Source organism: Penicillium manginii, assembly GCF_028828005.1.
Source record: "Penicillium manginii strain IBT 31320 chromosome Unknown utg000005l:1.0-5665137.0:1.0-5668048.0, whole genome shotgun sequence".
NCBI classification, from domain to species: domain Eukaryota; kingdom Fungi; phylum Ascomycota; class Eurotiomycetes; order Eurotiales; family Aspergillaceae; genus Penicillium; species Penicillium manginii.
The window spans coordinates 5,235,396-5,257,809 of NW_026643106.1; the positions used below are offsets into that span (position 1 = coordinate 5,235,396).

General features: G+C 47.2%; 7 protein-coding genes across 7 annotated transcripts; 3 read left to right on the top strand and 4 right to left on the bottom strand.

Annotated features, from left to right (window-relative positions):
- Window positions 1-1,968: 1,968 nt before the first annotated feature.
- N7533_008276 (SANT/Myb-like DNA-binding domain-containing protein) lies at window positions 1,969-4,139 on the top strand (the record flags this gene model as incomplete). The annotated part of the gene is given in 4 exon segments (XM_057104926.1): window positions 1,969-2,398; window positions 2,490-2,666; window positions 2,721-2,907; window positions 2,927-4,139. The coding sequence occupies 4 exon segments, from the start codon at window positions 1,969-1,971 to the stop codon at window positions 4,137-4,139; spliced, it is 2,007 nt and encodes a 668-aa protein (XP_056959883.1).
- A 523-nt stretch (window positions 4,140-4,662) lies between these two features.
- On the bottom strand, window positions 4,663-8,781 carry N7533_008277 (NACHT and WD40 domain protein; the record flags this gene model as incomplete). Its single annotated transcript, XM_057104927.1, has 2 exons — window positions 4,663-8,311; window positions 8,363-8,781. 2 exons carry the CDS (start codon window positions 8,779-8,781, stop codon window positions 4,663-4,665), a joined length of 4,068 nt encoding a protein of 1,355 aa, XP_056959884.1.
- Window positions 8,782-9,770: 989 nt separating this feature from the next.
- On the bottom strand, window positions 9,771-10,646 carry N7533_008278 (uncharacterized protein; the record flags this gene model as incomplete). The annotated part of the gene is made up of 1 exon (XM_057104928.1): window positions 9,771-10,646. One exon carries the CDS (start codon window positions 10,644-10,646, stop codon window positions 9,771-9,773), a length of 876 nt encoding a protein of 291 aa, XP_056959885.1.
- Window positions 10,647-13,199: 2,553 nt separating this feature from the next.
- Window positions 13,200-13,997, top strand: N7533_008279 (uncharacterized protein; the record flags this gene model as incomplete). Its single annotated transcript, XM_057104929.1, has 1 exon — window positions 13,200-13,997. One exon carries the CDS (start codon window positions 13,200-13,202, stop codon window positions 13,995-13,997), a length of 798 nt encoding a protein of 265 aa, XP_056959886.1.
- A 3,009-nt stretch (window positions 13,998-17,006) lies between these two features.
- On the bottom strand, window positions 17,007-17,560 carry N7533_008280 (uncharacterized protein; the record flags this gene model as incomplete). Its single annotated transcript, XM_057104930.1, has 2 exons — window positions 17,007-17,029; window positions 17,062-17,560. The coding sequence occupies 2 exons, from the start codon at window positions 17,558-17,560 to the stop codon at window positions 17,007-17,009; spliced, it is 522 nt and encodes a 173-aa protein (XP_056959887.1).
- Window positions 17,561-19,058: 1,498 nt separating this feature from the next.
- On the bottom strand, window positions 19,059-20,185 carry N7533_008281 (uncharacterized protein; the record flags this gene model as incomplete). Its single annotated transcript, XM_057104931.1, has 2 exons — window positions 19,059-19,152; window positions 19,311-20,185. 2 exons carry the CDS (start codon window positions 20,183-20,185, stop codon window positions 19,059-19,061), a joined length of 969 nt encoding a protein of 322 aa, XP_056959888.1.
- A 721-nt stretch (window positions 20,186-20,906) lies between these two features.
- On the top strand, window positions 20,907-22,323 carry N7533_008282 (BCS1 and AAA domain-containing protein; the record flags this gene model as incomplete). Its single annotated transcript, XM_057104932.1, has 2 exons — window positions 20,907-21,126; window positions 21,173-22,323. The coding sequence occupies 2 exons, from the start codon at window positions 20,907-20,909 to the stop codon at window positions 22,321-22,323; spliced, it is 1,371 nt and encodes a 456-aa protein (XP_056959889.1).
- Window positions 22,324-22,414: the final 91 nt, after the last annotated feature.

Sequence of the window (22,414 nt, forward strand, 5' to 3'; positions counted from 1 at the left end):
TTCTATTAATTATATTCTAAGAGCTATTTAGTCTATTTAATATAGTAATATAAAATTCTATTAAATATTCTTTTATTTTAAATCTCTTTAACCTTCTATTTCTCTTTATCTTTAAGTTTAGATATTAGTATTAGTAAGTTATCTTTATTTTAGCTATTTTATAGTTTGAGAAGAGAGATAGAGAAAATATTATATAATCTTAAGTACTTTTCTAGTAGTATAATATAATATATCTATATACTAATTTTTATAAGAATTTAGAAGAGTCTAATTTATTAAGGAGATAATTTCTTTTCTTTAGTTTTAAAGTGGATATTCTTTATTAAAAAAGATATAAGAGTTCTAATATTAAAGTTTTTTAGTTTATAGTTTTAGTTATATAACTTCTGTTATATTTTCTATATAATTTAAAACTTTTTTAAAGTTTTTTCTTATATATTTTAAAGATAAGTTATCTATTCTTTAGTACTTAAAACTTTTTTTTAAGTACTTTCTTTAGAGCTTAGACTTAGAAGTTAGGATTATATTCTAGTAGTATATAGAAGGGGGGTTTTATTAGTAGATATATTAATAGTATTATTGTATATAAATTAAGCTATCTTAAGAAGTTAAGTCTAATTTAATTACTCTCTATTAATGAAATATCTAAGATAATCTTCTAGAACTTAGTTAAGTCTTTCTATCTAGTTATTAGTTTAAGAGGACAACTACCATTTGTGCCGAGGGCGCCGGATCCGGCGCCCCCCTCGATCGGGTTTGGCGCCCGCCCCCATCGCCCCTGTTCGGGTTTAGCGTGGCCCAATACGGTTTGACGCCGCGCTATCCCCAAAGTGGTGTCCCGACCCACTACAACCATGTTGGGTTAAGTGCACCCATATCCGGCTTAGTGGCTACCGCTTGCCCCAATCTGGCATTTGCTGCTCTCCACCGCCTCTCGGCCCCCACCGGCGAGAGTATATAACTCGGTGCGTCGCTCGACGTCCTCGCCCTCGTCGTGCTGCACTTCCCTCTCGCGCAGCATACTCCAGCGACCTCGCCGCACTGAAATGATACCGTATTTCCGGCTCGCACGGCATCCGCCCCTTGTTTCAGCTGAGCGCCACTCGCCCCGAGGACTGCGCCTTCTGCACCAGCTTGCCTACAACCCGATCTATTTGTCTTGAGGTCGTCCTCAATTCCAGCTAGGGCGGCCGGACTGCAATATCGTGCTTGACAGCACATTGGTGTCTTCCTACGTATTGCTGTACTTTGCTATACCTTTACCCTCGTTCGCGTGCCTTTGTCTTGCCGTCATGGGCGCCATCGACAAAGCCTCACTGTTAGGAGACTGGAGATTCGCCATTTTCCCCCAAAGTATCTATGATACGGCGTTCTCTGAGACTATGTTCACCGTACGCTGGTGACTCCACGTATTCTTTTGCCATTGGCTACTCTTTGCCTCCACCTGTCCATCATTCTGCGACGGTGACGCAAAATGAGCGAATGTCTTGGTCGTCTACTGAAGCCTTTGACTTGTTGGATCCCCGATTGGGCCAGTCGAACTGGGATGAGCACCAAATTACACTTAAATAGATACTGGTGCTCGCGCCAAGTAATTCTCGGGGGACGAGCTTTTGGCCCCGGCCCTCTTTTCAGCAAGGCGCAGCAAGGCAGATTGACGCTTTCATTGTCAAACCTCGTCAAATCCGACGATACGACGTTATTGTCCAATGAGAAAAATCCCTCATGGGGTGGTCCCTGTGCATGTGGCTCCCGGTCATTCTTGAGGGGGTTGTGCCGACCGCATTGCCGACAGACAGTACCCTTCTCCGTGGCATGGTCTATGCAATTCAAAAAAAAAACGCCCGGAATGGCGAGACATGAGGAATAGGGGCCGTAGAATGTGCATATAAAGGATCTTGCCAGCGCCTCTGAACAGAAGGAGCATGACCTTCGACACTGGCTTATTTCTCTTCAATTTATCACAATATGCCTCCCATAAGTCTCGACGAAATCGTCCACTATCGTCCGCCTACCGAAAAGAAACAGTTTCAAGGGCCACAGTCCATCAGTTTATACCCTCAGAGTTATTCAAATCCATCATCTGAGGGTCTCATCCTAAGCCGTCCTTTCCCGCCGAATCAAGTCTGGCCGTCGGGCTCTCCTTTATCGGCACATGAACAGTGTCCTCAGATGATTCCTCGCTCACCAGTTGAATCCGTGCCGTCATTACCCCTCACTGAGCCTGCTGGGGAGGTGGCTTTAGATTTGTCGGATGAGAAGGGCATGGATTTTCCGAATGTGACACTAGGGGAAGATACCGACGGCCCAATATCGAACGCTCACTGGTCTCAAAGTGATTTATTGAATGTTTTCGATGGGGCGTCACTTACAGATCTAGGTGACCTTTATGATAACAGTACGTCTCAGAGATCGATTTTCTCTATATCCTATCCCGCCCGGAAAGCATGTTAGACAATTAAAGGTCTAATTCAATGTATTGCAAGCAGGGAGTCAGGATTATAGGCGGTGCCAGGGCACCCATATGGCTCCTTTACAACATCCTGGCGAACAAGACAGTGTTAAAGATCCCACTGTTTCAATCTTGGCATCGCCCGAAGATGATCCTTTACCCGCGGCCGAAGGAAATGAAAGTGAAAACAAAACATTGCCTTCTATATTTGCAGGTCAGTCCTTATTGTCATCTTACTATTGGCTTGTCACCTAATTCTAGTATACAGACTCACCCAAAGTGGAGGACAGGATTTTGCAAGATTCCAGCACCATTGTGTCCGCTACCACTAAGGAGCATCTCAATATAACAACCAACGAACATTCTTTGAGCTCTACGGATGAAAAGAACCCTGATTCTTCATTTGGCCTTCTGTCTGGCGAAGTTTCCCCGTCAACTGGCGATGCCGAAGCTGGGTCAGATGAGTTTAGACAGTCGCCAGTTTTCACGAACAGTGAAGAAATACCCCCCCGGGGAATGCGGTGGCCACTCGATTTTAGAATTCTGCAAGAGTATTCAAGCCGAGGCAAATGAAGCAGTATTTACTGATTCTGAGAACGAGCATTCTCACAAAGAAATCGAAATCCCGTCGACATCATGTGAGCCTAACCAAACCAGCTCGTCAGGGCGTCGTTCCATCTCCATGTCACCTATATCACAGCGTGGTCAAGGTCAGTCAAAATGCAACCGAACCGATACAGATGCAAATTTGCCTTCAGTGTCGGAGCTTCATTCTGTCGTCATCACCAATTCACGTGTCAGAGAGCGAGACATGAGGAAAACCGCACCATTAGCCCCAACATCCCGTCCAAAAAGAAAGCGAGGCCCATCTGCGTCATCACATGACGGCAGCTGCAGCAAAGGCTCTAGTGACGCTGATGATACGGACGACGTCAGCGAAAGCTCTATTCTATCCAAACGATCGAAAAAAGCTGGGCGGGCGGCAGTACAAAGTTCTCTTGCTCATCTACGACAAAACAAAAATACTCGTCACAACCTCCCCTCTCAGCGTTGCGTATCTCGGGCCTCAAAAAATGAGGAGTCCCACCTCCAAATGCCGAGGGATCGGCATCTCATATCTAGTCTATCCGATATAGAGACAATTCCCATTCGAGGTTTCCTGACACGGGAAATACTTCTGTCGAAGGTTGTGTATTCAATTACCTTTGAGGAGCGAACAGAGCACACCTGCCTGCAGGAACCCGATGAGACTCCACCAGATTGTGAACGTAAAGCTCAACGCAGAAAGTTACCTCGGCAGAAAAAGCAGCAGGTTGGAAAATCAATTAGACCAGCTCGAATTCTCTCTAAAGACGAGCTGTCTAGAGACGACGAGCTTTTGATCGAATTGAAGGAAGAGAAAGGATTCAAGTGGAAAAAAATTGGAGAATATTTCCCTAACAGATCAGTCGGCTCACTACAGGTGCGGTATTCTACACGCCTCAAGAGCCGGCGTGGTAGAAGACTTGAGTGCAGTGAAGATCCCAAGAACCAGAGCGCACACGGCAGATCATATCGGGAAGAACCCTGTCAACGCAGTGGATTTTCAGCGACGAATGTTAACGGCCACGCTACCCAAAGGCCGTTGAGCCAGCGATACGGTCCACCTCGGCGCAGACAAGTTGTCGACCGTTACTCCCCAGTTTGAGTTAGAAAAACTCTCGATTGCTTGTGTACCACTTGTCACCCAAGAATATCTTACCACTTAAGCCCGACCTCTGTAGTCTGATGCCGGAGGATTGAAACGTAATTAACAATAGTGCCCTTCGACAGTAAGCTTGAGATTAAAAGAAGAGCATTCTGTTTCATTCGGCTACAAATAATTTATTTACCAAGTGAGTCGGGGGACATCAATTCCAAGAGATGCGCACTACTTTAACTTGTGTACAGTTATGATCTTCGCGCGATTCTTACGGGCGTGTTACTCCAAAGTGGAGCAAGGAGAAACATATAGCCAATCATATGAGACTATACATATAGGGTTCTAGGAGGCACGATGTCTTCTTCTAGGAACCGTAGGCGCTCTAGGAGCAGGCTCGGGCCGGTCCCACCCGCAGGGCCAGCCAATTTCAGTTGGGTGCCCTGTTTTAGCGCCGTCCTGATCATGAAGCTCGTGAGGTGATATAGTATAAATAAATATTCATATCTCTAATCTTCCATTTCCTCCAGTCCTAGGTAAAGAACTCGATGATGGATACCCTTCCTGGTGCGTGACCCCAGGCAAGCCTATTGCCTTTCACTGTTGAGGAATCGGGCCGGTATTCAGGAGGAAGCCAAAGTGCGTATTCACCTGCGAAGTTTACCCACTGGCCTTCAATAAAGAACATATTGTCATCATGTTCATCTGGGCCTGTCGTGTCTGACTGGGGCTGGATCTTGAGGTATCCCAGGTCAGTCTCGAGATACGAACCGTCTTCAGAAAACTTCAGATCAGTTATTATTCTCTTGGACTCCAGTACTTTCTGCAAGGCGCCCGTGAGCGGATTCCACAAGCGGACAGTCAGATCAAAGGATCCAGAGGCTAGTATCCGGTTATCATGTGAAAAAGCGACGGAGCGAACGCCGTCTGAATGGCCCTCGAGAGTCTGCTGCAGAGCGCCTGTAGCTGGATCCCAAAGCCGAACGGTTCTATCAAAAGAGCCAGATGCTAGAAAGCGACCATCACACGAGAAAGCCACTGAGAAAACCAAGTCTGAATGGCCTTCGAGAGTATGCTTTAGAGTGCCCGTTGCCAAGTCCCAAAGTCGAATAGTCTGATCATCGGATCCAGACGCTAGAAGGTGGCCATCGTGCGAAAAGGCAACTGAACGAATCCAGTTTGAATGACCTTCTAGCGTCTGCAGTGGAGCGCCCGAGGCCATATCCCAAAGTCGAACAGTCTGATCATCGGATCCAGATGCTAGCAGGCGGCCATCGTTTGAGAAGGTAACTGAGCGAACGGCGCCTGAGTGACCCTGTAAGGTCTGCTGTAGAGCGGCCGTAGTCGGATCTAAGAGCCGAATTGGCCCCTTATCAGAGCCAGACGCTAGGAAGCGTCCATCATCTGAGAATGCCATTGAGAAAACTAAGCTTGAGCGGCCCTGAGTAGTCTGCTGTAGAGAGCCTGTAGCTAGATCCCAGATGCGGACGCTGTAATCATAGGAGCCGGACGCGATTAGGCGGCCATCGGGCGAGAAATCCACAGAGCGAACTGCTCGGGAATGGCCTTCAAAAGCCTGCCGTAGAGCACCGGTGGACGGGTCCCAGAGCCTGACAGTCCGATCATAGGAGCCGGACGCCAGCAGGCCATCGCATGAAAAGGCCACAGAAGCGACTGCACGCGAATGACCCTCAAGAGTCCGCTCAAGAGCACCCATTGCCAAATCCCATAGTCGAGCTGTGTGGTCATCAGAGCCCGACGCTAGTAAGCAGCCGTCGTGCGAGAAAGCTACCGAGAGAACTCGGTCTGTATGACCCGTGAGAATCTGCTGTACAACCCCCGTGGCCAAATCCCAGAGGCGGACAGTCTGATCATCGGAGCCAGACGCTAGTAGGCTGCCATCGTGTGAGAAAGCCACCGAGCGAACTCGGTCAGTATGACCCGTGAGAATCTGCTGTAAAACTCCCGTGGTCGAATCCCAGAGTCGGACAGTCTGATCATCAGAGCCAGACGCCAGTAGGCTGCTATCGTGTGAGAAAGCCACTGAGCTCACTCGGTCTAGATGGCCATTGAGCTTATGCTGTAGGGCGCCCGCGGCCGGATCCCAGAGTCGGACAGTCTGATCATCGGAGCCAGAGGCTAGTAAGCGGCCGTCATTTGAGAAGACGACTGAGTTTACCGGGCCTACATGGCCCTCGAGAGACAGCAGCATGGAACCCGTAGTTGGATTCCAGAGCTGGATAATCTGGTCATCGGAGCCAGACGCTAGTAGTTTGCCATCATGCGAGAAATTCACCGAAGCAACTGGATGAGAACGACCCTGGAGAGTCTGTAACTCTGGACTCCATGTTTTTTGGGCTTCTGATGTCATACATATCCACAGCGGTTGTTCGGCTTCAAATTTTTTCCGAATTGTTGTCATCTTTGGTGCAAATACTAGACCTGCGCAGTAAATTTGAAGGGGAGCGTCGTCAGCTATCCGTCGAGTCTTAAGGATAAACCTCTTTGCATCATACAAAAATTCCAATAAATTCTTGTGTCCATTCTTGCCGTCAATTAGCACAAGGACAACGAAATACTTGGCAACACTTACTTGCAAAGCTGATTGCAGTAGATTGATGATTCCAACAACTTCAGAAACAAGTTCAAGAAGGCTCATTGCTTCTACCCAGTGAAGGAAATGCTTCTCAAGGAATAACAACGCTTCATTCATTTCAGCAATAGTTACTTTGCTTTCTGTTAGGTGATGTGCCCAATAACGACATGAATATTGCAACTCTGGAGAGATATAGTGATTGATAATCTGGCGACCAATCTCTGAACGTTTTGTGTTGTACTTTATCCCACAAATGTTCTTTCTCAGAGAGCCACATACGTAAAGGCATCTCATGAATAATCTCTGATGCGTCTCCTTCTCATCAACCCAGAATATGGTTCTGCATCGTGTTTCCTGATCAAGGAGGAAGTCTCGAAATGATAAGTGAAACAGGCGTACTGGCTTTGCGGGATCCTCGGGTATATTTAGAACTGAGCGCAGTGAACTCAACCTGCGTTCAGTTTGCCCTTCGGCAACGCCGAGGAGTTGAGAAAGTGAGACTGCCGAGAGTGGACTCTCAAGCACCACAATAGCACCAAGAAGTTCCTGATAGTCCTGAATCAATTTCCTTTCCTGGTTTTTGCTCTGTCCTTTAAGAAGTCGATTCAACACTGGAAGGTACGTCCCGTCGAATTGTGAAGCATCGTTTCGATGTGCAAATATCTCAGTGAGACTGTCAGTTGGGTCCCACTGAGGGTCCTCGAGCATACGGCACGTGGTGGCGGCAAAAATGAATAACGGGCTTGATAAATTCACAAGATATCGAATATTATCAGCTCCAGGCCACCCAGCAGGTAGTGACCGGTCCGCCCTTATCACTGAAAGTCGGTGCCTTAAGAACAAGGATATGTCATGCTCTATCGCCGATTTATCGATCTCATGGAGAACACAAATGTTTTGCCCGTCGCTTGTGGCTCTTGAGAATTCTCGGAGGATCGGCCATTCAGGCCTGCTTGTCAAAAATATTCGTAGACGTATAGTATTAAGTACTCCTAGTTGTGGTAGCAACTGAAGAATGATTCGGATGTCCTCATCCCGTTCACATTCGTCCAATGCGTCAATCACTATCACCAAGGTAGACGTTGGAAGATAGCTTGATTTTAAGCTTAGCAGTGGTTGAAGGAGTAACTTCTCAAACTGCTCTTTTAGCGATTTACCCACAACATCGGGGTCGTCATCAAGTGCTTTCTGGACAAATGGAATTAAATGAGGAAGACTTAGCACTAGCTGTCTTGTGATCGTCGAAAAGAGCTTCATGGCATTTCCACGATCTCCTTCTCCTCTCTTGAAAAAGAAACTTGCACCTAGGAGCTTCGCCTCTTTGAAGGACTTTGCCGTTGTTCGGGAAATCGTTGATTTCCCTGTCCCCGCCATACCATTCAGCCAAAATATGCATTTTCCTTGGGGTACCACCGCCCATTTTTGGATCTGGCAGAGAAGCTCAGTTCTTGTGCCTGGGAGGCATTCATCCTCATGTTGATCGATATATGAGCTGAACTCGGCCCCGCGCGCGATCGGCAGTTTGTTGAGCCACAGATTACGGTCAAGACGGTCTACCCCCTGGGCCAATCCGCTTAAAAGGGAACTGTTCATATGTAAGCCAATTATGTCTAGTGATTTTGATGGAGCAGCCTACGTCTGGTCAACCTGCAGAGATAAAATGAAAGATGATTTGTATCTCTCTAGATCATGAATGGCTTTGTCCACCTCTGTGTGTTTGAGGGGCCATTTTAAAGCTCGTATACCGAGTCTTTTCATCATTCTCCCACCTCTTATTGGATTAATCTTCTCTCTCAAGCCTTCAAGGAGCGACAAACAATCGCTAATATCGTTGACTAGCGAGGAGGAAGTGCCCAGCTTTGCGTCACAAGGTCCTTGGAGAAGTTCGTTCAGCTTCTGGAGAATGCTTTCAAGACCTGCAACTGTTCGCTGCAAGGCGAATATTTGATCTCGTGCATCTTTCGCCTCCTGTAGATAGCTTCCACAAATCTTCACAATACTTCCCGTGAGTTGGATGACCGCGATGACGCTGGCCGCAGATGAAAGACCGTCCATAGCAAGGGAATCAGGAGGAATCTTTGAACGCTTCCGATAATGAAGGCAAGCGGACTGGGATTTGAAGAATCTATATATTTCTTTGACACGTATGAATGGATGAGGGGCTGGAAATAGGGAGAAGGCGGTAGTGATGCATGCTTATAATTGGTGGGAACAATGTCAAGAAGAGGCAGGGTGTGACGGGCGGGGTAGTATGAAGCGCGTATTTACTTAGAAGAACACGACTCCATTCTCCCTGAAGCAATCACAGGTCATCACATAGATAGCTAGTTTTTGAGACGCTGCTGAGCCAGTAATATGCCCAATCATAATGTGTGAACTGCCTGCTCAGCTTTGATGAGCCCCTCGATTAGCCGCAGGCTCTCTTGGCGTCGCATCATGGCGATACGCCTACCCACTTGAAACACAGTTGGGCGCGAACGACTATGGTTTAGATTGAATCGGAAATCTAAACCATTTAAGCCTCGCCGGAACTCCATCTGATTGGTGGTAAGGAGGGAACAATAGCTCGGGACGGTGGCCCCGACCAGTGCTTTGCCCTAAGGAGGGTGGTGCTGATCCCGGCTTCCGGAACAAGCATTTTCCCGAAAACTCGTCACTCCAGCCAGCTACTGGTTTGGTCAACCAAGATCAAAATCTACAGGTACAGTGATGCCCCCTGGACGTGGGTTCCGCAGGATCGCTCTCGACCCAAAGCCCAGCGCTACCAGCAAAATATGTTTAATTGGTTTCGCAATGAATCGAAATCTCTGTGAATATGATAGCTCACTGAGTACTTGACCAAACCCGTGCAAGTTATCGAAAATTGTTGCAGGTGAATTACAGCCCATGATTATGAGCTGTGAACCTAGCGTGGTCTCGCGTCCCTACGATGAAATGGACTGGATTGCAGGAGCTGGTTGGAGTCATTTGGGTGATCAATTTGATGGACCTAGCCAATATAGCAGAGATGTATGGAGCGCATGTTTTCACTAATTCAAGATAGTTTATGACAGTCTCTCTAAGGTTTCCTGACCTTTCTCGTCCAAATTTGGGTACGGTCTCAGATTACACATATCCGTCCAGAATGTCTTAGCGTTTTCGTGTGCCTCGCCATGTGCGTCTAAGCGCTCTCGGAGCAACTTCTTCCATTCCACATCCATGTCTGTAAATCCAAAAGAGGCTGAAACATACTCATACCAAACAGGGAAGAAGGCGGCATATTCCCAATCAAGTATACCGACGACCTTCCCGTCTCGGACCATGATATTTCCCAAATTGAGATCGCAATGAGTAAGCACATAGGGCTCGCACTTCGGTAGGCGCTTTTTCAAGTTCTCCAAAATTTGTTGAGGAAGGTGGCAAAGGCCCAGAGCCAGAGCATCCCAGAGCTCTTGGTCTGAGTGAAACGGCCCACGGGGCTCAAGATCGAAGAATAATAAGCCTGGGTAGCATGGACTTTGATCGACACACTGAATAGAGGTTGACGTTACGGATCGAAGCTGCTTTCTCACGCTCACGACTTGATCCGCGACTTCTATTTTTTGGGTTTCTGATAAAGAAGGCCATGCCTCCTCGAGCGTCTGGCCACTGATGCGTTCGTTCAAAACGAAATAGCGCCCATCTCGATCGACCCAGTCTCGTAAAACCTTCGGGATGGGAATATCGGAATGGTTCGCTAAATATTCCAATGTTTTGACTTCAATTTTTGCTTTGGGACCCTCGTCCGGCCGGTCTTTCAGTATTGCATCCGATCCGATAGACCATACACCCCGTGTGGATGCACCATAGAAGAGTTTGAGGTGGCTGGTATAATGGCACCGTCGTTCTTTCTCAAGTGTCCACCCGCATGCGACACAACTTTTCTCAAGCGATTCACCCATTGTGGATATTTTGTAGGAGGTCAATTTGTTGCAACAGATAAGTTTCGACAGAGGGTTGAAAGCAAAAGTGGAAAAAAAAGGTTTCCAAGCGGAAAGCCCCTTGCGCATATTTCAGGGGGCTGACCGCCATTGAGTGCAGTCAATCACACAACCCTTCTCCTCTTGGGCCTATTAGCTTTTTTACTTTGGGAATAGTAGTTCACTGGATAGAGTTTACACAAGGTTTCAGGTAATCAAATCACACGGGCTCTTTCATGTCAGACTCGCTCGGTCGCCAAAGACCCCCAGACGGTAGGCCATCCAGTTTCCGAAGCAAGCAGCCAGGAGGGCGAGACCTCGATAGAGGCCCGTCTAAGCGCTGCCTGATGGAGCATGCGCAGAAGTAGCGTGTGATAAATCTGCAAGAGGTGCATGGTGTCACATAAGCTCAGTAGTTTCTTTCGTCGCATCACACTCCATATTGAGCCTCATGGATTTTACCCCGCATCCATCTTCTTTAAATTGGTATCATTTGGCAGACGACTTTTCTCCTATTTTTTCAAGATCTTAGCCTGGTAAACCATCACCAAATTATCAAGCCACAGAAAGATATCTTATTTTCCAAGATGAATTGCCCACAGTGCGGATACAACCATATCTCTAAGCCTTTTCCATTCACTTGTCACTGTGGTGCGCAAGTCCCAGGCTCTCAATAATGGCAGGTTTCCTCAATGATATCTCAGAAGAACTAAACTGATCCTGATATAGCCCAACTTCTCATCCTCCACTACCGGGTATTGGGTAGTTTCAATAGGGCGTGGCGGTACTAAAGAGCGCGGGATAGGTCAAATTGGTTTCAGACTTTAACAGCATGGTCTAGTTCTATATGATAAGGTAACCGATATCAAAGGCCTAGCAAAGCCATGACAAGCCATTTGGTGATGCCACTATTATTTCTGATGATACTGAGAGCCTTTCTTCAACAATATTGATCGAATGAAACTGTATTTGCTTAGGTATCTTTGTATTTATGCACTTTTTGGGAAGTGTCGAGTCTACATGTTGCAAGTTCTGTCGGTTGTAACCACACTTGTCGCATTTGCGGGTAAATCTTCGTATTGTAATGCTCCAAAGATATGGTTTCATATCCCACAATTCCTTTGGATTCTATCCTTATTTTATAACCATGGAGAGCGATCGCTCGTGCGAGAGCAACACACTCATGTTGTTTTGTTGAGTTTGAAGAAGGCAGAAAGACACGGCCGTCTTCCTGAGGCCTATAAGGACGATTTGAAGCTATCAAGCACTTGAGTAACTTAATGTAGAAGAATGGTTTAGTTCCAAGGTACGTACCGTCATAATTGAGGTCTGCAGGTTGTAGTGTGCGCAGGCAAGTATCGTAAAGCCTAATGACAAAAGAAACATCCATATTGAGCCAATGGACGCTATCCATAAAGCTCGTTGGTGTCTGGCAGTACCGAGGGATGGATACCGCCAAAACAATTTGAATGTGCTTGCTTCCGTGTTCCATTGTCTCATGCATAGAACCCAGGCTCTAATGAGTTGCGCGTGAACAAAACTGAGCCCAGCAAAAGCGAGAATCATAAGCGAGGCAAATAAAGCTCTGCGATGCTCCTATCATTTTTGGTTAATGAATAATACAAAAACAGCAAGGCGGGTAACTGAACATACCGAAAATGACATGGACAACAATAGAATGGTGACTGTTCCTACGAATAATAAGGCAGACACGATATGAGTTAACCAGTGTTGCAAAGTGGACACACTCAGATACTGATTGAGGTCAGTGTTACTCTTGTTCGGTTTCACTATTCTCACCTCATTTAAAATGAGCAAAAGAAGCACACTGTTAACTTCCATCTGTAGCATTCGTTGTGGAGGATCTGGATTGTGATTAGCAGAAAGTTGCTTCCAGAGAAGTAAGCCACTTGCGCTCTTTTGAATTTGCTTCCAGCAGTGCCAGAAAAATAGAAGCGATCGATCCCAAGAACACGAAACCACCTATCACAGCCTGACTGGAGATGAGTGGTTTCTTGCTCAGCCGTTGCAAGCTCATAGCGTCGATGGACAAGAGCCAGAAAATAAGACTTGCACCGCAGAAAATTGATGCCATTGTCGACGCAATCAGTTGAAATATTAATTCAGGGTTCATTGTTCAACCTTCAATATTTTATTGGGCTCGATCTACAAGGTCGATGCCGCTATTTAAATGAAGAGCCCACGCATTTACTTTACTTTCCCTTAATCTCGCTACCTCCGAAAGGACCGCGTGCATCTGCAGCCCGTCAATTTCTGAGACTGCGGTATTGTGACGAGGACACGTGAAATAAGAAGATGGGGACAATATTTTCTGGCAAGGAACACTAATCCGCTTTCCCCAAATGTCACATCACATAGCCCCACGTTGTCCCACGATCCCATTGGTACACGTCAGCAAATTTAGGCAGCCATAAACTTGGACATTCTCTAAAATCGTAGCCTGTTATTCTTTTGATTCTCCCATTTCCCAACATTGAACCTTCTCAGCCTCGACATCCTTATTACTCATTAGCCATGGCCACTATCGTTAATCAATTAAGCTCCGTCACCAAAGACCTGGATGCCCTGAACTTAGCGATGCGTGACATATCTTTGTCCGAGACCGATCTGCAAACATTGGAAATGGTCGCTGCGAACCTCAAAGACATCCTTGTGGTAATTGAATCAAAAACAGGGCTTCGAAAATACTCATGGACGGAGCAGGCTTGGAAGGATAGTGAGCCTCACAGACTCAAAGCGCAAGCTATTATTGCCGCAGTACTCAGCAAAAAACGATTGCAAAATCCAGCGGTATTCCGTAGGAACATAAAGTTGATCTATTGCGGGTCACCGCAGTCTGAGTTCGATTCCAAGGACACTACATGGAGGAGAGGCGTGGTGCAGAAAAGATGTTCTAGGATTCAACAACTGAGCCCAGATGGAATAATCTCGTGGGCAATTGCTTATCCTCCAACCACATGGGGACCATGCTTTATGTCGAATGAGATTTTTGACTGCCTGATAGAGGATATTGAACCAAGAGATAGGAAGACATGGCCTGATGCAGTATGCCAAACACTTTACAGACTGAGAGATGGGGAAGTTCAGGGGTGCTACGGTCTTCAGCAGCTTGTGCATGGTAAGATGACATTTCGCCGAGGCATTTCCGTAACTAACACTCCGCTAGATCTAGAGTATCCGCAAGATGAGTTCACTGATCATGAAACACCTGTTCAGACCGTCCAAACAGCGCCACGGAATCCCGATAACGAAAATCGAGGTAAGAACATCGCCTGCGTTGCCGAATATTTTTTTGATTATCTGCAGAGATGAAGCATATGTTCACAAACGCCCCAAATACCATGGCGATGCAACTACCGCAACCATTTCGATCAGCAGTTCAAAACAGTGCACTGTGGAAGTGGGAAAGGTCTCGGGGATACGGGACAACTGCTTGCGTGGCTACACTTTTCCCGAAGGACGAAACTCAGGATGTATCGTTCACTATCTGGGTTGGCCACAATGATGGGTATAGGCTGAACGATATATATGGCGTAAAGCATGCACTTTCGTCCTAAACTACCCAGCAGACAGTCTCAACTCCCCTCACATACGTTGTGTAGCCCCGCGGAACTGTGAAATCTTTGTACTCGGCGACATTCTCCTCGAGAGTTTTTCGGTCCTGCGTGTCTTCGTTGAATACTGATATGTATAATCCTTGAAACTTGATGGTTCTGTCATTATCCGGATCCGGAGGAAATCGATGACTAGCAATATTCCGTTCCTCGCGCCCTGCGAGGGCTTCGTCACCTTTCTGAGAAGCGTGTCAGTCAAGAAGAATAAAAATTTGATGATGGGCTTCGCTACCATAGTGCAACTGTAGAATATGAAGCAAACTGGTCACCGTCGTTCAGTTTGAGAACAGTTTTGTGTCTTTGTTCTTGTTCCCGACACAATCTTTCGTCCTGTATTTAAGAGAGCGGGGTATGAAGACCCAGATTGGGCAGCAAGTCAAAGGTGGCCAGCGCAACGCATCGCTGTTCGTGCGCCAATTTTCGTTGCTGGAGTATCCTAGAGGTACCAAATATGAGGTAGCTCTGGCCTGAAAGTAGGATGGGCAGGCTTGAATTGCAGTTCTGATGACGTTCTTGGGAGCAGGTGTTGGGCTTGAGATCCTTGCGTGTCAAGTCAGACGATCTTCGGGAGACCCACGTCAATCGGATTAACTCGGGTGACAGTTAGGCCGAGCTACAATGTCGGAGCAGCTGTGGGCCCAAGTAGCATACACGAATGAGATAGCAAAGAGTCTTGATTGTGAACGTCTCCGTTACCATACGATTTTGTATGGTAGCTCGGACAATCTATCTACCGAATATTACAATCACGTTACTAAATACAACATATGACAAAACAAAGCTCCACATATTCCGACACACCCCCTCAGCGTTCAACGACGCCTAAGGTTTTCCATATCAGCGTGTTGAATGCTGAACCCTTGTTTTCAGGCCAATGAATGGCTTAAATGGGCAGTTGAATAGCCCAAGGTGGCAGCAACTGCCTCATCTATCGATGTACGAACGAATATTCTGCATTCGAAGCATACCGACGAATTTTTCATGGTTCTGTGATGACAGCGCCTTCGTGAGGCCATCGGCTGCCATCTGACCAGTGGGCACCCATTCAATGTGGATGCGTCCTTCTGAAACCTCCTGCCTCAGCCAGTGGCTATGAATGTCAACATGACGAAGCTTGGTGTGCAGTTTGACGTTGGCATTGGAGATCAGATCAACCGTTTGTTGGTTATCGCATTTCAAAATAATGTGATGGCTAGGTCTGAAACCTAGGTTGGTGAGCAAGCGCATGGTATATTGAACAGATCGCGCTGCATCAGAAAGGGCCAGAAGTTCGGCCTCAGTGGTAGACGTTGTTACTGTACGCTGCTTGGAAGCTTTCCAGTCGACAGGACCACCATATATCTGGCAAATATAACCAGATGAGCTTTTCCGATCAGTGTTATCACCATATGAGGCATCACTGGCAAATTCCACTGATTTTAAGCCGCTGCAGGGGCCATATTCAATTGCCAGGTAACGGGTCCAGTACAGATAGACTATCACACGGTCAATAGCATCAATGTGCTGTGGCCCTGGATTAGTGAGAAACTGGGCCAATTTGGCAGTAGCTCTGGCAGCATCAGGTCTGGTGATTGTGGTGGCATATTGAGCTGAGCCTAGTTTGGTGGAAAATTCCTCGATCCTGGCCTTATCTGGTAGGCCATCATGAAGCTTCAACTCTTGCCCAGGTGCCAGTGGTGTGGTCACCCTTGAACGATGGTTAAGATGGTATCGGATAGCTATCTTTTCAATATAGGCATCTTGGCATAACCAGAGCTTCCTGTGCTCTCGGTCTCGAATGATACGTATGCCTAGGAACCAGCGAGCATCACCATGGTCGGTGAGCTCCCAGTTAGCATGGAGGTAACGCTCCAGCTGTTCGGCTTGATGCCGTTGGGATGGATCACTAGCAATAATGATATCATCCACATAGAAGAAGACAATAATGTCTTTTCCAACGAACACGCAGGGGTCCTCAGGCAGCGCAGTTAGTCCTATCTTTCCTAGGACACCTGAGGCCTCCTGCTGCCATAGCTTCGGGGATATTCGAAGTCCATATAACGCCTTTTCGAGCTTCCAGCATAGGCCGGGTGGCGAGTTTGAACCATCCGGAAGCTTGGTATACACTGTTTTTGGTAATGTGCTGTTGAGGAATGCATTCACAGCATCCAATTGCCTAACATCCCAGTTGAATGCGGCAACGAGGCCAAAAATTATGCGTGCAGTTCGAGCGGCTAGGGTAGCGGCTCTCTTTTCATCTGATGTTACCCTCTCAAGATCACCGCGTACGCATAGACGAGCTTTGAACTTCCGGAGATTGCCATCTTGATCAAACTTATAGTCAAAGACCCATTTCAATGGCAACACCTGGACAGAACAGTCATTCGGTTCTTTGACCTCTTGGAATGTTCCCTTGGTACGCAGGCTATCGGTCTCACGGGCTGCGGCAGTTAGGAAGGCCTCGCAATGAGGATGACGGAGCATGTCCTTCCAATTCTGCGGCGGTGGTGGTAAGTCATCACGATGTTGGTGGTGTTTTTGTTCGGCATTGAGGCCGGTGGCAAATGCGGCCAATAGCTCCTGAGGCTCTTCTGCATGGTCCTCATGGATAGGAGCAGCGAAATAAGCACAGTCGTCCCGGTGGGTTGATCTCCGCTCACGACGACCTTCTAATATATTCGACTCTTGCACAGTGGAATCGATATTTCTGGGCGCCACAAGTGGTGGCTCAGGCGGCTGATCTGGTGGGGCCTGTGTGAGTTCTTGGTTCAATTGAGCTTCACTGTCCGATAGTGGCTCTGGTGTAAAAGAATCGAAATTCTGCGGAGACTGCTCAGGCAGTTGATCAACGCTTTGATAACTCTCCACCCCCTCAGTCTCTGCAGCAGGGTTTCCGGTCGGAAAACGATCATGTGACGGTGTAGATAGTAACGACGGCAATTCATCGTCAGGGAATACTCCTGGTAATGTATGCTCAGAGTGATCATCCGGTTGCTGGGGCATCCATTCCACAGATGGTGGGGTCAATTCCTGGATTGGTTCCGCACGATCATCCGGTTGCTGCAGACCCTTAGGCTCAGGTGTCCGATATGTCGTCTGAATTGGCGCATAGAATTGACGTTGCTCGGCTATAAAAGGATCAAATGAATGGGTAGGCGGTGCTGGTTGGCCAGGCTGTGGCATCACTGTGCTAGCCGTTCCAGGGCCAGTCACATGATCCATCCAGTTATCTGTCAACCCTCGTTCTTTCAATATTACATGATCAACCTCACCCTTCGTCATAGCATCTGCTGCAGGAATGGGTAATGGCTCCTCCTTCCAATATTCAATATTTGGATGCCAGCGTCGCGATTCATCGAAAACTGCATCTCGCACACGAATGATATCGTTCTTCCGAGGTCTCCATATTCGCCAGACATTCGATGCTTCATATCCGACTAAGAAGCCGATTTCAGCGCGCGGACGGAGCTTATTTCGTTGAGGAATTCGGTCCAGACGAAAATAGGTAAGACTACCATATATTCTGAGACCAGAGAGATCTGATTTCTTAACTCCATCAGCATCCAGTAAAGCGCGAGCTTCATCCCAAGGCACAATCCATTGGGATTTATCCTTCAAATAGGTCGGTGTGCGATTCAATATCCATGCAGCTGCCATGACCATCTCGGGCCACAGAGCTTCTGGCAATTTGCCCTCAATTCGCAGCTTTCTGGCTTTCAAGGTGATCACACCCCCTGAGCGCTCACCTGGTCCATTCATTTCCGCATGGTGTGGTATGGTGTGGGTGATAATGAAGCCTTCTTGTTTTAGCTCTTTTTCCACATCCTCCCTCACAGCCTGCTCGTTATCCGCATGAACTGCTATAATAGGCAATTTCAGGACCTTCGTTGCAAATGCAAGGAAATGCCTAATGGCCACGACCGCGTCATTTTTGAATTGGTGGGGATACACCCAATGGAAACGAATTCCAGACACATAGAAGTGTGTGAAATATTGCATCTTATTGTATGCAATTGGCATGACCACAATGTCATAGAAAATTTGACCGTATCGGCCGAATTGACGACCCCAGGGACGACGTGAAATTTGTCGTGGTGCCTGAGATAGTCGGCAGATCTCGCAGTGAGACTGATCTCCATGATCAGGAGTTGTGGAACCATCTATCTGGATTCCATCCACAAGCTCAGCAGCTTTCTTGACTGTGATTGGCTGAATATGACCTAGCCTACGATGCCACACATCAAATGATGCTTTCGAGCTTCTTGATGAAGACGATTTCCGCGCCGCCATCGCGTACTGCGTCTCGCATCGTTCTTTCCTAGCGGTAGGACTGACGGATAGTCATGCTGTGGCATCACTGGCCGGTTGGTCAAATAGCCATAGACCAGCTCCACGATCATAGGTTACTTTGGCAAAAGCACTGCTATTAGCACTGCGCATGCATCCACCGTTCTCATCCCATCGGCAACCTCTAGCCTTCGCTTGACTATATGAAACCAGGTTGACATGAAAATCAGGGGAATATTTGACGTTATAGAGTCGGACGACACTTGGTCCACCAGTGATAGGGTCAACACAGAGCATTCTGACAGTTCCAATACCTTCAACTCGTGTGAAGCTATCGCCAGTTCGCATAGCCGCCTTCCTCACAGTATATTGATCAAATAGGCTGCGATTATTGCAAACATGAATACCAGCTCCGGTGTCCAATATCCATCGATCCCTAAGGTTCATTTTGGCTGTAGTGTTCATGGCCAGGTTATCCTCCTCGGGATATTCGTCATTCGGCAACGTTAATGCAGCAATTGGTGCTGATTTTTCGGCAGAATAATTGCCAGAACCGGTTAGTCCATTGCCATTTCCAGCCGTTTTGGCTATCTCTTTGTCAATGAATCTCTTCCAGTTGACGTGCTCTTTTAATAGACGTTCCACACGTGCCATTTTATCCTGATCCGGTGGTTGCCAGCCCGCAGTACGAAGCTTCGGGTTCACATAGGCGCATTCCCATGGTTTATGAGATCGATCCATACACATACAATATCGTTCTGCAAGAGGAATGTCTTTCAACGTTCGCTTCTTCCGGTTCGGTGCACTGGCAGCGGCACTAGGCGTGGCCTCCTCATGGTCATGGAGTGTGGAGAAGGCATTATTTGGTCTACTTTGTGAGACCTGAATACTTAGAGCAGCACTAAGTGTAGCTGGGACTATCGGTGGTGATGGTGCCAATGCATTGCCATAGTGCATACGATAGTGGTCAAGGAATTGAGACACCAATTGACCATTATCCAGCTTCTTCTTCTCATGAACAACCAATTGATATTGGCCAGTATGCCAATTCGGTACGAGATGCCTTACTGCCACTAGGAAGTCCTCATTGGCTTCCGGACTGCGGCCTGCTGCTAGCATGCGATCTCTCATTTGCTCCCATCGGCGTGCCCATGCTCGAATATCCTCACCCTTAGCTGGTGGCACTTGAGAGTATCTAGACCATCGCTCACGATATGTCTCGTTTGTTGTGTTTGCATTCGAGAATCGATCTCTGAGAAACCTCAGTCGCTCATACAGAGTGCTAACACTATATAGTCGTTCAGCCACAGTGGCATCGACTGACTGCATAATCATACGTCGGATAGCAGCTAGTGCTTTACTCTGCCGTTCCCATTCAGGGAATTCCATCTTGTATATTTCAATAGCCTCTGTACGTTCCGCCTTCGTCAGATTTCCCCAATCTGGTCGTTCAGGCCGTACAATCGGTTCAGGCCGTTCTTCATCGTCGGCTTCGGGGTCTAGGAGGTCCCATATACCATCGGTTTCGGCCTGTTCTTGGATATAACGAATCCATCGGAGCCAATCGGCATCCGATCTCAGTTTAACACTCTGAGGAGCGGAGACTATGGTTGCTTCCATCCCAACTAAGTCGTATCGAACGATCGTGGTCGAATAGGGGTACACAGCGGTTCGGACAGCTTCAGGGGTAAAACGACACTCGGAGGTCAACAGTGGTTGAATTGAGTGCTGGGAATAGCTTCAATATTGATTAAATAGATATTTCTTCCAGGCGAACCGGGCTCATAACTGTCGGAGCAGCTGTGGGCCCAAGTAGCATACACGAATGAGATAGCAAAGAGTCTTGATTGTGAACGTCTCCGTTACCATACGATTTTGTATGGTAGCTCGGACAATCTATCTACCGAATATTACAATCACGTTACTAAATACAACATATGACAAAACAAAGCTCCACATATTCCGACATACAAAGCCATTACATAATTTTCGAACTCAAGTGGTAGACTACTAAGTTGGATACTCACCACCTTAATAAGGGTCAAAAAAGATCAGCTCCTAACACTAGGCTCGATTATGTATCTTCAGTTCCAAAGGCGACGCCACCAACTGAATGATTCCTGAATCTATCCAATTGGGGGTGGCACCTACTTCATATGCCATGCACAATGAAGCACACTCCCATGCAGCTAAACACCGAATACGTGAGGGGAAGCAACATCTTACTCGGGCGGCGACTATATCAAGCATATAAGGACCCGCGATTTTCCACGTCCTTGAGTATTCGATAACAAGTCATCTTCTTTTCATTATCCTCACAGCCACGAATATCATATACGCAATGAACACAATTAGCGGAGGTGGTTCCTACCCGAGCCCTTCTCACACGTCTCTTATAGATGTCCTCTTTCCCGGTTTCAGTATGGCCTCTGCCTCCGCACAGCAACTTCTTGCTGGTAACCTGGACAGCTACACTCGACTGTTTTGTAGCTTGGGACTTTTTGTCCTCTTCGCCCGCTATGCAGTGCGCTATGTTTGGGATATAGTGAGAAGTTACTTCAGTTCGTATGCCTCCTGTTATGATAGAATGAGTCTGACATTCTGAAGCCTCAACAATCTATGTCTCGTACTACGACGAAGCATACGATATGCTAGTTGATTGGATAGCTGACCAACCATTTGTTCACAATGCCCATTCGTTGATCGCTCGGGTGAGATCCACGCAACGGACAAGTAATCTCTATTCAACAAAGAAAAAGCCTGTGACTTTTTCTCCTTGGGATGGATCATTTCTCTTCTGGTATAAGGGACATTTGCTCATTCTTCACTGCCAAGTCAAAGAGCACCGAGAGGATCTTCGTATCTCCTCCATTGGTCTTAATGCCAACATTCTGAAAAGTCTGATCGAAGAGTGCCGAGAAAAGTATCTCAAGGGCACCCAGAAAAAAGTCTCTGTGTTTGAACACCGCGAAGGGGAGTGGAAGAAAGCCAAATTGAGACCAGTTCGGCCTATTTCCACGGTAATTATGAACACCGAGCTGAAGAATGAAATATTAAGGGATGTGGACGAGTTCCTCGACCAAGATATGCAAGGCTGGTACGCAGAACGAGGCATTCCCTATAAACGAGGCTATCTTCTTTTCGGACCACCCGGTACTGGAAAATCCAGCTTCAGTCTATCACTCGCAGGGAAGCATGAATTGGATATTTATACGCTTCAATTGTCGAACATTTCAGACAGTACTTTAACGAGGCTTTTTTCGGAGCTCCCCCCACACTGTGTTGTCCTCTTAGAGGACGTGGATACCGCTGGGGTAGGGCGCAGAGACAGCGTCGACGCAGACCAAGAGAACGAATCAAAGTCGGCAGTCACCCTGTCAGGGCTTTTGAATGTGCTTGATGGTGTCTCATCACAAGAGGGCCGGATACTCATCATGACCACGAATCATATCGAACATCTGGACGAAGCACTGATTCGGCCTGGCCGTTCAGACAAGAAGATTCATTTCAAACTCGCCGATCAAAACATTTCTATTCAGCTCTTCCGCACGGTCTTCAAGCAGTTGCCGAACCAAAAGCAATGCAACGAGGAATATGATGATGAGACCATCGAAGCGTTCGCTCGTGATTTTGCCAGCAAAGTACCGGATCAAGTATTCAGCCCAGCAGAAGTGCTATCATTTCTTTTGGAATGCAAGAAGTCGCCTTCTGACGCAGTTTCTTGTGTAGAAAGCTGGGTGGCGAAAGCAAAGTATTGAAGGGGAGGGAGGAAACAGGGGCCGGGGAGAACTGAATCTCAGGGGGGAGATTGGTCAAACAAGCCGTACTGAGTGAGGAACTGTATGTTTG